This window comes from Gracilinanus agilis, chromosome 1, assembly GCF_016433145.1.
Source record: "Gracilinanus agilis isolate LMUSP501 chromosome 1, AgileGrace, whole genome shotgun sequence".
Classification (NCBI taxonomy): domain Eukaryota; kingdom Metazoa; phylum Chordata; class Mammalia; order Didelphimorphia; family Didelphidae; genus Gracilinanus; species Gracilinanus agilis.
Genome location: NC_058130.1, coordinates 87,584,474 through 87,597,244, shown reverse-complemented (window position 1 = coordinate 87,597,244; position 12,771 = coordinate 87,584,474). Strand labels below are relative to the sequence as shown.

Sequence of the window (12,771 nt, the reverse complement as noted above, 5' to 3'; positions counted from 1 at the left end):
GTAGGAGAGGCAAAGGGAGAGATGGAGGAGTGACGGAGCGGGCAGAGCCAGCAGGGAGGGAAGGGGAGGAGGGGCCGGGGGCGGGGCGGGCGGGAATGAAAGCGGCTGCAAGAGCTGGGCGACAGGAGAGTGGCTCGGAGCCCGGGCCGGAGCCAGAGCCGGAGCCACGGCAAGAACGGAGAAGCCTGGAGCCCAGGCACCCGCCGAGTTGAGCTCCGTCTCCGAACCGAGCCGAAGCAGGTAAGGCGAGCTCCGGCTCCTCCCTGGAGCCTGCGGGGCCGCTCCGTCCCAGTCCCGAGAGCCCCTGACAGTGGGGAGAATGAGCCCCGTCCTGCCTTCCTCTTCTGCCTCACGGCTCTGACTCAGGTTGGGTTCCTCTCCATCACTGCCTCTGTCTCAGTCCCTCCGTCTCTTTTCAGTGTCTCTCTGTCGCTGTCTCAGTCCACCTCTCCCCGTCAGTGTCTCTGAATCTTTCCCTCTCCCCCACGCCCCCGTCTCTGTCTTTCCTTGTCCTTTCTCTCAACCCCCTCCCTGCATCCCACTTCTTGTTTCTGTCTCTCTCTTCCCATTCTCGTCTCTCTTCTTCCCCATCTCTGTTTCTCTGCCTCCCTCTCGTTTCCCTCCCCCACGTCCGTTTCTCCCCCTTTCTCTGGTTGTCACCCCCTTTTGGATCCCCCCAGGCTGATTCTGCCTCCTCCATTCCTCTGTCTGTCTCTCCTATTCCTCCTGGTGATCCTCACAGTGTCTTATGTTCTTTTATGGAGAGAATGGGGTTGGTCCCAAAAATATAAATAGGGGGCAGAGATGGTGCTTCCATGAGGAGAGACCCCATTGAACCAGAGAAGAAAACAGTAAGAACAGGTGGCAGCAGGGGACATTGAAAACCTTGGATTGGATTGTCAAAACACTTGAAACCTAAGTAGGTAGTTCTGAACAAGTGTCTCTTTCCCCCTGGACCTCAATTTCCCTGTCTTGTACCTTGGAAATGTGACACTTCCCAGGGAAGAAGTATGCATATATACCTGCAAGGCTGAACATCAAGGAGTCTGTCTGTGTATATAAAAAGGGAAAACTGTATATATGTGTGTGTGACAATGAGGGGGGGGTGACTTATAAAGATTGTCAGGCTGAGGAAACTGAGGCACTGAAACAGTATCTCTTTCCCTGCCCTCATCCTTTTAAATCAGGGAAACAGACTGGAACCTAGATCCAGCCTTTGGGTGCCTTTGTGATACCTGAGGGAAAGTGTAGGAACTAACCAACTTCCCCCACATTTCTAACCTAAATCACACACATTCAGACACATACTCAAATTTAAGCACACACTAAGGCATGCACAAATGCACACAGACACACCCACCTGTATACACACACTGGCAGCCATATACACCTGAACACACAGTCACTCAGCCATACAAGCAGAGACAGAGAAAGGGAACTATACAGGAGCTTGAAATGCCTCATTTCCCTCTCATTCTTCCCTTGGCCAACTGTTGGGAATTTTTCAGCAAAAATAGACTAGAAGGGGACTACGTGACTTTGGACAGACACCTAGGTTCATTCAGCTTGGTCCTAGCCACCCTGGGACCCTAAGTTAACTCTTAGAGATCCTTCTTCCTCTTAAAAGTGCCTCTGCTCCAGGTATTGTCCAGAAACTGAATCACAAAAGTCAGGGATCTCTGTATGTACTGATGTTATGGTTAAGGTCCTCACCAGATATTTTGTTTTTGTGTGCCAGGTATCTGAGAATGCTAGAATATTTGTGTGAAGTCTCCCCTTACCTCTAGCCAAGGCCTTATCTCCTTTCCTAGGCCCAGTTGATATACTGCTCTCTCTCTCTCTCTCTCTCTTTCTCTCTCTCTCTCTCTCTCTCTCAGTCTCTCTGTCTCTGTCTCTGTCTCTCTCTTTCTCTCTCTGTCTGTCTGTCTGTCTGTCTCTTTCTCACCCCCTCCCAACAGCCTTTAGAAAGAAAGGATCAGGGATGACACAGTGCAAGACAGAAGGGAGGAGGAAGAAATGAGGCCCCAGGGAACAGGTCAGAAGCCAGTCACTGTCAGCCACCCCTCTCCTTAATTAATGAATAATCTTTTCCTCTGGCCCTAGAAAACTCCTTCCTCTCAGAGTGGAATTGAATATATGAGGTGGGAGTGTTGGGGAAGCCCACCTAATTTTCCCTATCGCCCAGTTGCCATGTTTCTGTCTTTCTACAGGTGCTGTTCTCTCTGCTCTTCCTCTTCTCCCACTGTTTTTCCCCATTCTGTCTTTTTTCACGTGGACCCATCAGCTTCTTTCCAACCCATTGCCTCCTTTTCATCTAACACTCCTCTTTGCTTCTCTTTCCAGTGAATCTTTTGCCTAGCTCTCCCATTCCCCCATCTCCTTGCACCGTTTCTCCCCTCTAGTTCATCCTTACCTCCCTTCTCTTTCCTTATCTCCCTCCTTTTCCTCCTCCCTCTTTCTTTTCCCCACCTGCCCTACCTGTTTCATCTCCTCTTTCTTTCTGTTTCTCTGCTCCCTCATTTTCTCTCCCATCATTTCTCCCTCCCCCCTCAACACCTACCTCCCCTCTTTCCCTGTCCCTTTGTCTCTTTCCTCCTCTCCTTCTCCCCTCCTGACTCCCTTTCTCCCCATTCTCCTCTTTTCTCCCTCCCTCTCTTCCCCTTTCTTTTTCTCTTTCCCTCCCTCCCCTCCTCCCCATTTTTATCCTCCTTTTGTCTTCCCTTCCCTCTTTCTCTCTGTCTCCCCTCCCTTATCCCATCCGGGGCCTCGGTCAGGTGCCCTCAAAATGGGGCCAACTCTGCCTCTGCCACCGCTGCTGCTGCCGCTGCTGCTGCTGCTGTGGGGTGCCAGGGGTGGGGCCGAGGCGGGAGCCGGGAGTTCGGGCAAGAAGACCTTAAGCCTGGCGGGAGACTTGGTTCTGGGAGGGCTGTTCCCGGTGCACCAGAAGGGGGTCCCGGGGGCTGGGGGGAACGGGGAGTGCGGCGGCCCTGTGAACGAACAGCGCGGTGTGCAGCGCCTGGAGGCCATGCTCTTCGCCCTGGACCGTATCAACGGCGACCCGAGGCTGCTGCCAGGCGTGAGGCTGGGCGCTCACATCCTCGACAGCTGTTCCACCGACACGCACGCACTAGAGCAGGCACTCGACTTCGTGCGCGCCTCCCTCAGCCGCGGCGCCCCAGGCTCCCGCCACGTGTGCCCCGACGGCTCCTACGCCATCCACGGCGAGCCGCCCACGGCCATCACCGGCGTCATCGGTGGCTCCTACAGCGACGTCTCCATCCAGGTCCGTGGGGAGGGGGCCCGGGCCGGGGTGGAGTGCTCTTGGCTAAGGGCAGGGGCACGGGCGTGGGGGAGGAGAGGCAGTGGGCAGCGGACCCCGAGACTCGGGAGACGGAAGAATAGAGATGCCAAAACAGAGACAATGAGAGAACGCAACAGAGGCAGTCTGAGGCAGACAGGGAGTGGGAAATAGAGAGCAAAACAGAACAATGCACCAAGGGACGGGTCCGAAAGAGAGACTCAGAAGGCTGAGAATTGAAAGCATAGAATCCCAGCCTCCAGAAGATCCCTATGCATTTGGAGGAAAGTGGGATGCTCGTAGCTGGCGCTGGAATAGCTCCCAAAGCAGCCCATTCCTTTCTATACAGTCCTAATGGAGACACAGAGAGTGAGAAAAGGGGATACAGAGACAAAGATAGAGACACAGAGGGGGTGGCTGTAAGATGGGCATGGAAAGACAGAGAGAGCACAGGCAACAGAAATGGTGGCAAAGCAAAGATTGTTAGAGATTTGGAGAGAGAGCAAAGCAGAGATCATGAAGTGCAAAGACCCAACAAGAAACGTTTGGGGGGAAAGAGGGAAAAGGAGAGATTGTATGACACAGGTCAGAGGAAAAAGAGGGGGCAGAGCAAGAGGAGAACAGGTCAATTTGATCCTCAGAACAACCTTGTGAGGTTGGTGCTATATCAGCCTTACAAATAAAGAAACTGAGGCGCGAAGGCGTGATTGGCCATTGGGCACAGAACTAGGATCTGAAGCAAGACTCCTCCAAGTCCTCTTGATACTACACCCTTGTGCTTTTCCCAGGATGCCACTGATGCTTCCCAATAGGAGGACACAGAAATACAGACAGGTAGTGAAACACAAGCAGTCACAAGAAAAAGTTAGAGATAAAGACACACGGAGACATAGTGAGACTCAGCCATAGGAAGACAAATCAGAGATGGAGGCTGAGAGAAAGTCCATGGGACTGAGAAGAGAAACATGGAGAGCTGGGCAGACAGAGACCTGGATGGCTGGATAGGAGGAATGGGAGGGAACAAGAAGGAAGCAGAGGCTTTGGAGTATGAGGGAAGGGATTAAGATGGGAAGACAACCTCCTATGGGAAGGGTACCCACATGTGCAGGAGGCCACAAGGCCATTCCCACATACTTGCTCATACATACATACATGTGTACATGCACCAGTCCCCTTCTCCTTCCCTCAACATCTAATTCTGTCTGGAAAGCCTGAAGAGGGAATCCTGTTTGCAAAGGCCCTGGGGAGAGGTGAGCCAATGCAGGCCCAGCTGAGGTCTTGCCTGCTCTTACCATCTGGCATTCTGGCTCATGGGAGACAGGGTCCAGGACAGGGTTTCCCCTTCTTTCTTTTCCCCTCCCCTCATTGCCAGCTACGTTCTTCTCAGGTGGGGCTGTCCAGTTCCCAGGGCACTCCACCAGGCAGTAGCCCTTGCCAAAGACAAAACTCAAGAATCCAGGCCCCCCAAGGCTAGCAGTAGCAGTAGAAAGTACAGCCTGAGGCAGAAAGGACAGAGGAAAGTCAAAGGAAGATGGTCAGTCCTCCCATTCCCAGTAAAATAGAAGGCAGCCAAGCAGGCACTGGGAGCAAGGATTCTTGGGTCCTCCTACCAGTAAGGAGGAAGGGGCAGCCGGGCCCTTGATTTTCCCTTTAGAGACAACGTGGCGGATTCTCCTATAAAGAAGGCAGGAGGCCGGGGGCGTGATGGGGGTATGGGTGAGGATCTTCCCTAGGGAGAAAGGGAAGGAGCCTGGAGGACCCTACTACCTGCCTACCCCCCTAAACGGGAGCAAATTCTACCCCTGCTCTGGTATTGTTTACATCTTTGTGGAAAGCTCGCGGACGAGATGCTCCTCTCCAAGGTCCTTACCTGGTAAGGAGTCCAGGATTCCTTAAGGCCAGGGCCCGTGGAGGAGCGGCTAAAAGGCGAGACCAGGCCGGGTCGGTCCAGTCCATACTCTTTATTGGGAGAGGGAGAGCTCGAGGGGTCCCCCCACAGCCACCCCAGCCCCTTGGACCCCAGAATTCCTAAACGAGAATTTTTATATCAATCTCCAAGTGCTCTGCCGTCGTGTGGTTGCTCCGCAGTTTTCGGGTTCGGTTGGCGTACCAGCGCCAGTAAGCCTGGATGATGCAGGCGGCAGCCCGAGCCCGGCAGAAGCAGCGGCGAATCCGCCACATGCGCGCTCCCGCCTGCAGTTTCACCACAGCGCTCTCCTGCCGCGAGTAGAGCAGCAGCATAGTCCGCCGGCGATTGTCCAATTCCCGAGCCAACACAGCCCGCCACCAGCACTGAATTATCCAGGCGCGGAGGGCCGCGTGCAGCAGCGTCCGTCGCACCAGCTGGCCCCTCCACCAGGCCTGGATCTTGGTGGCTGCCACATTCTCCTCGGCCTGGAGCTGAAGGGGGCGGGGAGGGGGGGGGTCTGCTTAGAGCGGGGAAAGGGAGTCTTTCTCCCAGCCGCGACAGTGGCCTTAGCTGGGAATGCCCGGTCTTTCTCCGTAGCCCATCAGCTGTCGTCTCTTAGCTGTCTCCCTGCTTCTCCCCAATCCCTGCTCCTCCCTATTCCCCCTCTTTTCTCTACTCTCCTCCCCTTTCTTCTCTCTCCTTTTTCTCCTGTCATTTCTCCTCATTCTTCTCTTATTCTTTCTCTTTTCTCCCCGTTCTTCTTCCTACTCTCTCATTCGTTTCTCCTGTCTCTCCTCTCTCCTCCTCCCCTTTCTTTCCTCTCCTTCCTATTCTCTCTCCTTTTTCTCCTGTCATGTCTCCTCATTCTCTCATCTTACTCTTTTTCTCTTCTCATTCTTCTCCCTGCTCTCACCTTTTTCTCCTCTCTCATCTCTCCTCCCCTTTCTTCTCTTTCCTTCCTATCCTCTCCTTTTTCTTCTCTCCTCTCCTCTTTCTCCCTTCTCCTTTCCCTTCCCTCTCCATTCACTCACTCCTCAGACCTGGAAGAAACTTCAGACATCATCTAGACCAGACTCATACCTGCCCCTGATCAAGAATCCCTGGGCAACATTCCCATCAGGAGGTCATCCCGTCTTCACTTGAAGAATAAGAAACTCATTATTTCTGGAGACAATCCTTTTCACCTTTAAAGAGCTCTAATTGTTAAGAAGCTTCCCCTCTCCCGGAACCCTAAATTAGCCTTTTTACACTTACATTGCTTTTAGTTTGACCCTCCAGAGCCAAGCAAAAAAAAAAGCATCCCCTTCTTTCATGTGGCAGCTTTGTAGACACTTGAAAATAAGGGCCATGCCCCTCCTTCCCCCATGTATTCTCTTCTCCTAGCTAAGCAGCCTCAGTTCCTTCAGTCACTTCTTTTGTGACATAGTCTTCTGACCCCCAAATCCCAGTCATACTCCTCCAGGTAGTCAACATCCTCAAGTGTAGTTTCCTGAACTAAGCACAGTTCTCTACATGGGATCTGCTGAGAGCAGAACCATTGTCTCCTTTGTTCTGGATATCAGGTCTCTTGATGTACTTCCAACTAAGACAGCCTTAGCTGGTCAGATGGATAGCAGCATAATACTATGGATTCTTGGGACCTCAAAGGTCACTATTTAGGTTCAGTCATTTAACGAGTTCAGATTCTACCTAATACTGTTGTCCAGCCCACAATTGTCCATCTTGTCTGGAAGAACAATATAAGAGACTTTGTCCAGTTCTTTGATTGAAATAAAAATCAACTCTCAACTATCTGATCTGCCTATCCAATTATCCTGTCAATAAAATGAATGATCTTCATTTGGCATAATATCTTGATAAAGATATCTGGACTCTTAGAGCTTTCTTTTCCAGGTGTTCCCAAACTAGTCCTTTAATTATACAATCTATAGTCACCCCCCCCCCCGAAATTGAAGTGAAATCTATAGGCCTATAGCTTGTCCCCTCTACTCTTCCTTCCAGCCTTCTCCCAAATCTGGATATTTCCTCTCCGCCAGTCTTGCAGCACCTTACGAAATCTTTGAAAGATCGGGGATAGTGACTAATGGTTCAACTATCATATCCTGTAGTTCCTTTGATATCTTGGTCTGTGCCTTCACCTTTATCTCCTAATTTATGTCTCCCCCTTCCCTCTCTCAATCTCCATCCTCTTTCTCCCTCCCACATTTCTCTTCCATTTTTCTTTTCTTCTTCCTATCTCTTTCTTGCCTAACTCCTTCCTTTTCTTTCCTCATCTCTCTACCTTCTTGTCCCTTTCCCCTCCTTCCTTTTCTCTCCCCTCCTCTCTCCTTCCTTACCTTTCTCTCTGCTCTTCCCTTCTCTTCCCTCTCCACTCCTACCATCCTTTGCCTTTGTGTGTGCACAGATAGCCCAGCTATAAATTTTCCATCCACCTTCGTCTTTAAGCCTTTCTCCCAAATCTCTTATCCTAGTCTTCTTAACTTAAAAAGAAATCTTTTCTATTTCTTAACCTTTAATCACTATTCACCATCCAACCTCCCAAGGACTCAGAACAAGAATCATACCTTATCCAAGTTGTTTTTATGGAGTGATGCTTCTTCTTCTAGCTTTTTCTTTTTCTTTTTTGGTATCATCCAGCATGGGAGGGGGGAGAGAAAGGGATGGATAAAGACAGAGAAAGGAAGATGCCCAACTCCTCCCACCCTAGCCCAGACTCCAAAAGCTCCAAATCCCCAGCATCAGTTTGGATTTGCTCACTGATCTCCAGAGGTAATCTAGTTTTTCCTTCTACCTCAGGGAAGATCAGCCCATGGTCCAAATCAACCCTTTCCTCCCTGAAATTGAGGACCTCCAGGCTCTTGCCCACTACCCTTGGTCTACCCCTTACAGATTGTACCAGTCCCATGGCTTCTGGACAGATGGTTTGGCTGTCCTCTTAGCTTAAGCAGCCTTGGCCTGGTCTGAAAAGGGGTGATAGGAGCCATCTATGAGGTCACAAGTGTGACTCTAACTCAGGGACTTGGGTGCCCTCCACCTGGATGTGCTCATTTCTACCCAGCCACTTAGAATGAAAAGGATAGAGGTTAGACTTTCAGTGGGAGGGACAGAGTTCTAGACCCCTCGGTCTCTAGAAGAAGGAAATAGGAAATCCTTCCAATAAAATGGGAACTGTGGGAAGGACCTGGAGGAGGAACAGTTAGAGAGCAGTGATGATGGGAGCAGGTCCCCCAAACTGAAGCTCAAGCAGTGGGACTGAAATACCCCTGGGAAGGGGTAGGACCCACAGTCATGTGTCCGAGGAATGGAGAGATTCCTTGTGAGGTCCTTTCCAGGGATCGAGTAAACTAGGAGCCTGGTTTGGCCCCCAAGTATCAAAGAAATCATTCACTGGCATTTCTAAGGATGCTGCTCTTCTGACCCCTACATCCTTTTCCAGGTAGCCAACCTGCTTCGGCTTTTCCAGATCCCACAGATCAGCTACGCATCGACTAGTGCCAAGCTTAGCGACAAGTCTCGTTACGATTACTTTGCTCGTACGGTGCCCCCAGACTTCTACCAGGCCAAGGCCATGGCTGAGATCCTCCGCTTCTTCAACTGGACCTACGTATCGACTGTGGCCTCAGAGGGCGACTACGGGGAGACGGGCATTGAGGCCTTCGAGCTAGAGGCCCGCGCCCGAAACATCTGCGTGGCCACCTCAGAGAAGGTAGGCCGGGCCATGAGCCGGGCCGCCTTCGAGGGTGTCGTTCGAGCCCTGCTGCAGAAGCCCAGTGCCCGAGTGGCTGTTGTGTTTGCTCGCTCCGAGGATGCCCGAGAACTGCTGGCGGCTGCCCAGCGCCTCAATGCCTCCTTCACCTGGGTGGCCAGCGACGGTTGGGGTGCCCTGGAAAGTGTGGTGGCCGGCAACGAAGGGGCCGCAGAGGGTGCCCTCACCATCGAGCTGGCCTCCTACCCCATCAGTGACTTCGCCACTTACTTTCGAGCCCTGGACCCGTGGAACAACAGCCGGAACCCTTGGTTTAGAGAGTTCTGGGAGCAGAAGTTTGGCTGTAGCTTCCGCCGGCGGGATTGCGGGACCCACTCGCTCAAGACGGGGCCCTTCGAACAAGAGTCCAAGATCATGTTTGTGGTCAATGCAGTGTATGCGATGGCCCACAGCCTGCACAACATGCACCAGGCCTTGTGTCCCAACACCACTCATCTGTGTGACGCCATGCGCCCGGTCAATGGGAAGAGACTCTACAAGGAGTTCATGCTCAATGTCAAGTTTGATGGTAATGAGTCGATTCGATTCTGCTAGTGCCTACTTTGTACGGTATACCTTGGCCTGGTACTGAGGGTCCTGAGAGCTTAAAAAGTGGCCTAGTTACCCCTGGCAGGAATTATAGTCTAAGAAGGGAGGATAGTGTGTGTGTGTGTGTGTGTGTGTGTGTGTGTGTGTGTGACAGATATGAGAATTCAGAAAGGAGAAAGGATGTCCAGACCAAATGTGAGGGAAACGAGGGAGAGGTCATTTTCATTGTCTGGGAGAATCAAGGCCAACTTCATAGAAGGAGGAATATTTAAGGTGGGCCCTGAAGGAGATGAAGAAGGAATGGCATCCATTTAGAGCTGGAAGGAACCTTAGAGGCCATCATGTCCAAATATCTCATTTTACAGATGATGGTCCAAGAAGTTAAGTTATTTATTTGACCTAAGTCACATGGGAAATAAATGGAAAAAGCCAGTTCTCTGATGCTCAGTCAACACCATTTTCACTAAACCACGGTGCCTAGGCATAAGAGATGGCTAGCTAGGCTGCTCAGATACCCAGGAAGGAGAGGGCATAGGAAGATTGAGGGCTTGCAAGGTTAGTTTGTTTGGAATGAATACATTCCTGGAAAAGCGCCAATCTGTATAACAATTGGGAGATTCTGATGATCCAGGATGATGATCACGGCTTTACTTCCATATGGTTGCCCCCATCCAGATGTATTATGAGATCAACTACTATCAATCTCACAATACAGCTCGGATGAGGTACAGAGGGCACATGGTGCTGCCTCTGGTACATGGATGGGGAAAACTGAGGTGAGAGCTTTGTGCCGGATCACACAGCCAGTGGGGGACCCAGGAAACAACAGTGGCAAAGCTAAGCTTGGAATCAAGATCTCCAGCAGGGCTCAAAACAAGACAGCATCAACTGGACCTTGGAAAGGGGAAGTGGAAGGATGAAGAGTGGGGCGTTTGGAGATGTGTTGGCTACTTAAAGAGTGGGTCTTGGACTCCCAGGCAGGGGAGGAGGCTGGAGGGAGCCACAGAAAGGATCTAGAGTAGAGGATGCCCCCTTTAACTAACCCCTCAACTCTAAGTTTCAGAAGGGAACAAGCAAGCGGAGTGGGGTCAGTCAGACCTAATTGATCAGCACTTTGCTAAGCATCTGCTGCCTCAACAATCCTGGGGATGGTTACTCAAGAGGATGGGGGCAGTAGATGCTCAGCAAATCTCTGCATGATTGTCCCCATCCTAAGCTTAGGGTTGAAGGGTTTAAGGGGCAGAGGGATAGGAGAGGCTCGAGGCTCAGCTGAACCTGTTGGGGGGTAGGGGAGTATGTATCCTTTTTTTTTTTTTAAACCCTTACCTTCTGTCCTAGAATTGATACTAAGTGTTGGTTCCAAGGCAGAAGAGTGGTAAAGGCTAAGCAATGGGGGTTAAGTGACTTGTCCAGGGTCATATAGCTAGGAAGTGTCTGAGGTCAAATTTGAACCCAGGACCACTCATCTCTATGTCTGGCTTTCTAAAACACCGAGCCTAGTTGTCCCATGGGGGAAGGGAGTATCTAGATAGAGATGCTAGTGTGGATTGATATAAAGCAGGAGTCAGCAACGTATGGCTCTTTCTGCAGGAGCCATAAAGTCAATTATTTTTCAGGCGCTTTACAGGAGTGTGCACTGTGAGCTCTCACTGTTATAGGAGCACACACTGTGAGCTCTCACAAAATTACATTTTAAAGAATGTGGCGTTTATGGCTCTCACGGCCAAAAAGGTTGCCGACCCCTGATATAAAGGGTCAGAATTATGGTCAGAGTCATTTTCCATTCACTTTCGGCACCCTCATGGCTGTATTAATTCCATATGATACTGTGGGATTTTCATGAGTTTTTTACTCAAAATATATCTAGTTTAAATTTATTTCCTTTAAAAAAACAGAGCATGTGTCCTTTGGAAGGAAAGAGTGAGCTATTGTGAAAACATATTAGGATAAGAAGTCAGGATTGCCAAAAGCCTAAAATTACAGGCTTCAGCTAGAACTCTCTATGGGCATCAGTCACAGGAAGTTAGGTGGCACAATGGACCTGAAGGCAGGAAGACAACCCAAGTTCAAGTCAATCCTTAGAGGGGTCACTAGCTAATTTTATCTGTGTTATGCCAAGCAAATCACTTACCCTCGCTTCATCAAGCTTCCTCCTCTGCGATCCGGAGGCAATCCTAGCACGGACAGCCCTGGGTTGTTGTGAAAATAAATTGAGATCATCTATAAAGCACTTGGTAAATCTTAGTGCTCAGCATTATTAGTAATCATGGGACATAGGCCACCACAAGTTGCATTAATGAACCCAATTAATTAATGATCTTGGGTTGCATTGAGAAGCCATTGGCTTCAACCCGGGGCAGGGAGGCGGTGAGTGTTATGGCATTTATTCTAAACAATTATATCTCGGGAAGGGCACCGACCAACTGGGACCTAGTCCAGAAGAGGGTGACCTGCATGCTGAGAAATATGGAGACAAGGGACACAAGGATCCCTGAAGGAACTGAGCATGCTTAGCCTAGAGGAGAGAAGGATCGGGAAGAATGGATCCAGTCTGCAAATAGCTGAAGGGCCAACCTCGGGAAGCAAGATTAAGCTTTTCTTTACCTGGCCCCAGAGGGCAAAACTAATAATAACTGCCATTTCAAACTGGCTTTCAAGTTTGCAAAGGGTTTTGTGGATATGATCTCATTTGAATTTCCAAGAACAGTGAGTTAGGCACACCCAATTCTATTATCCCCATTTTAGAGATGAAAAAAACTGAGATCCAGAAAAGTTAAGTGATTAGCCCAAGGTCACACAATTTACTCCTAGCAGAGTATGGATCAATACACATGGGAATGAGATTAATATTCCATTAGAATTAGGGTTGTGTTTGGGGTTGGGGAGGTTGTAAGGTATGTAAGGTATGGGGTTATTTGGGAGACTATGTTAGAACTAAGTGTGATGCTGAGTTGAGGATTGGTTTGATGGCATTAAAGGTACAGCTGTGTAAGGCTTAAGATTGGCTGGAGTCCAGCCATATGGTTCAGTAATGGAGTTAAAATCAAAATGATTGGTTTGGGAGAGAAAGTAGGTTTAAGGCTGGCACCTAGTGTGGGTGGTCAGGGTGGGTTAGGATGGGATTTGCTTTAGTGGGGAGGGTGGTTAGGGTTAGGCTGGGACCAGGAAAGGTTTAGAAATTTAGAATTCTTTCTTTTTTCTTTCTCTTTCTCTCCTCTCTCCTCTCTCCCTTCCTTCCTTCCTTCCTTCCTTCCTTCCTTCCATCCATCC

General features: G+C 50.2%; 2 protein-coding genes across 2 annotated transcripts in view; one reads left to right on the top strand and one right to left on the bottom strand.

Moving 5' to 3' along the window:
• Positions 1–2,785: 2,785 nt before the first annotated feature.
• GRM2 (glutamate metabotropic receptor 2) overlaps positions 2,786–12,771 on the top strand; it is a 35,825-nt gene continuing 25,839 nt past the window's right edge. Inside the window, exons 1-2 of the mRNA XM_044676667.1 lie at positions 2,786–3,283; positions 8,644–9,481. Of these exons, the coding sequence (XP_044532602.1) occupies positions 2,786–3,283; positions 8,644–9,481 (1,336 nt within the window). The remainder of the gene's footprint in view (positions 3,284–8,643; positions 9,482–12,771) is intronic.
• On the bottom strand, positions 5,327–8,497 carry IQCF6 (IQ motif containing F6). The gene is made up of 2 exons (XM_044658973.1): positions 8,492–8,497; positions 5,327–5,698 (listed from the first exon to the last, which is right to left on the bottom strand). Exons 1-2 carry the CDS (start codon positions 8,495–8,497, stop codon positions 5,327–5,329), a joined length of 378 nt encoding a protein of 125 aa, XP_044514908.1.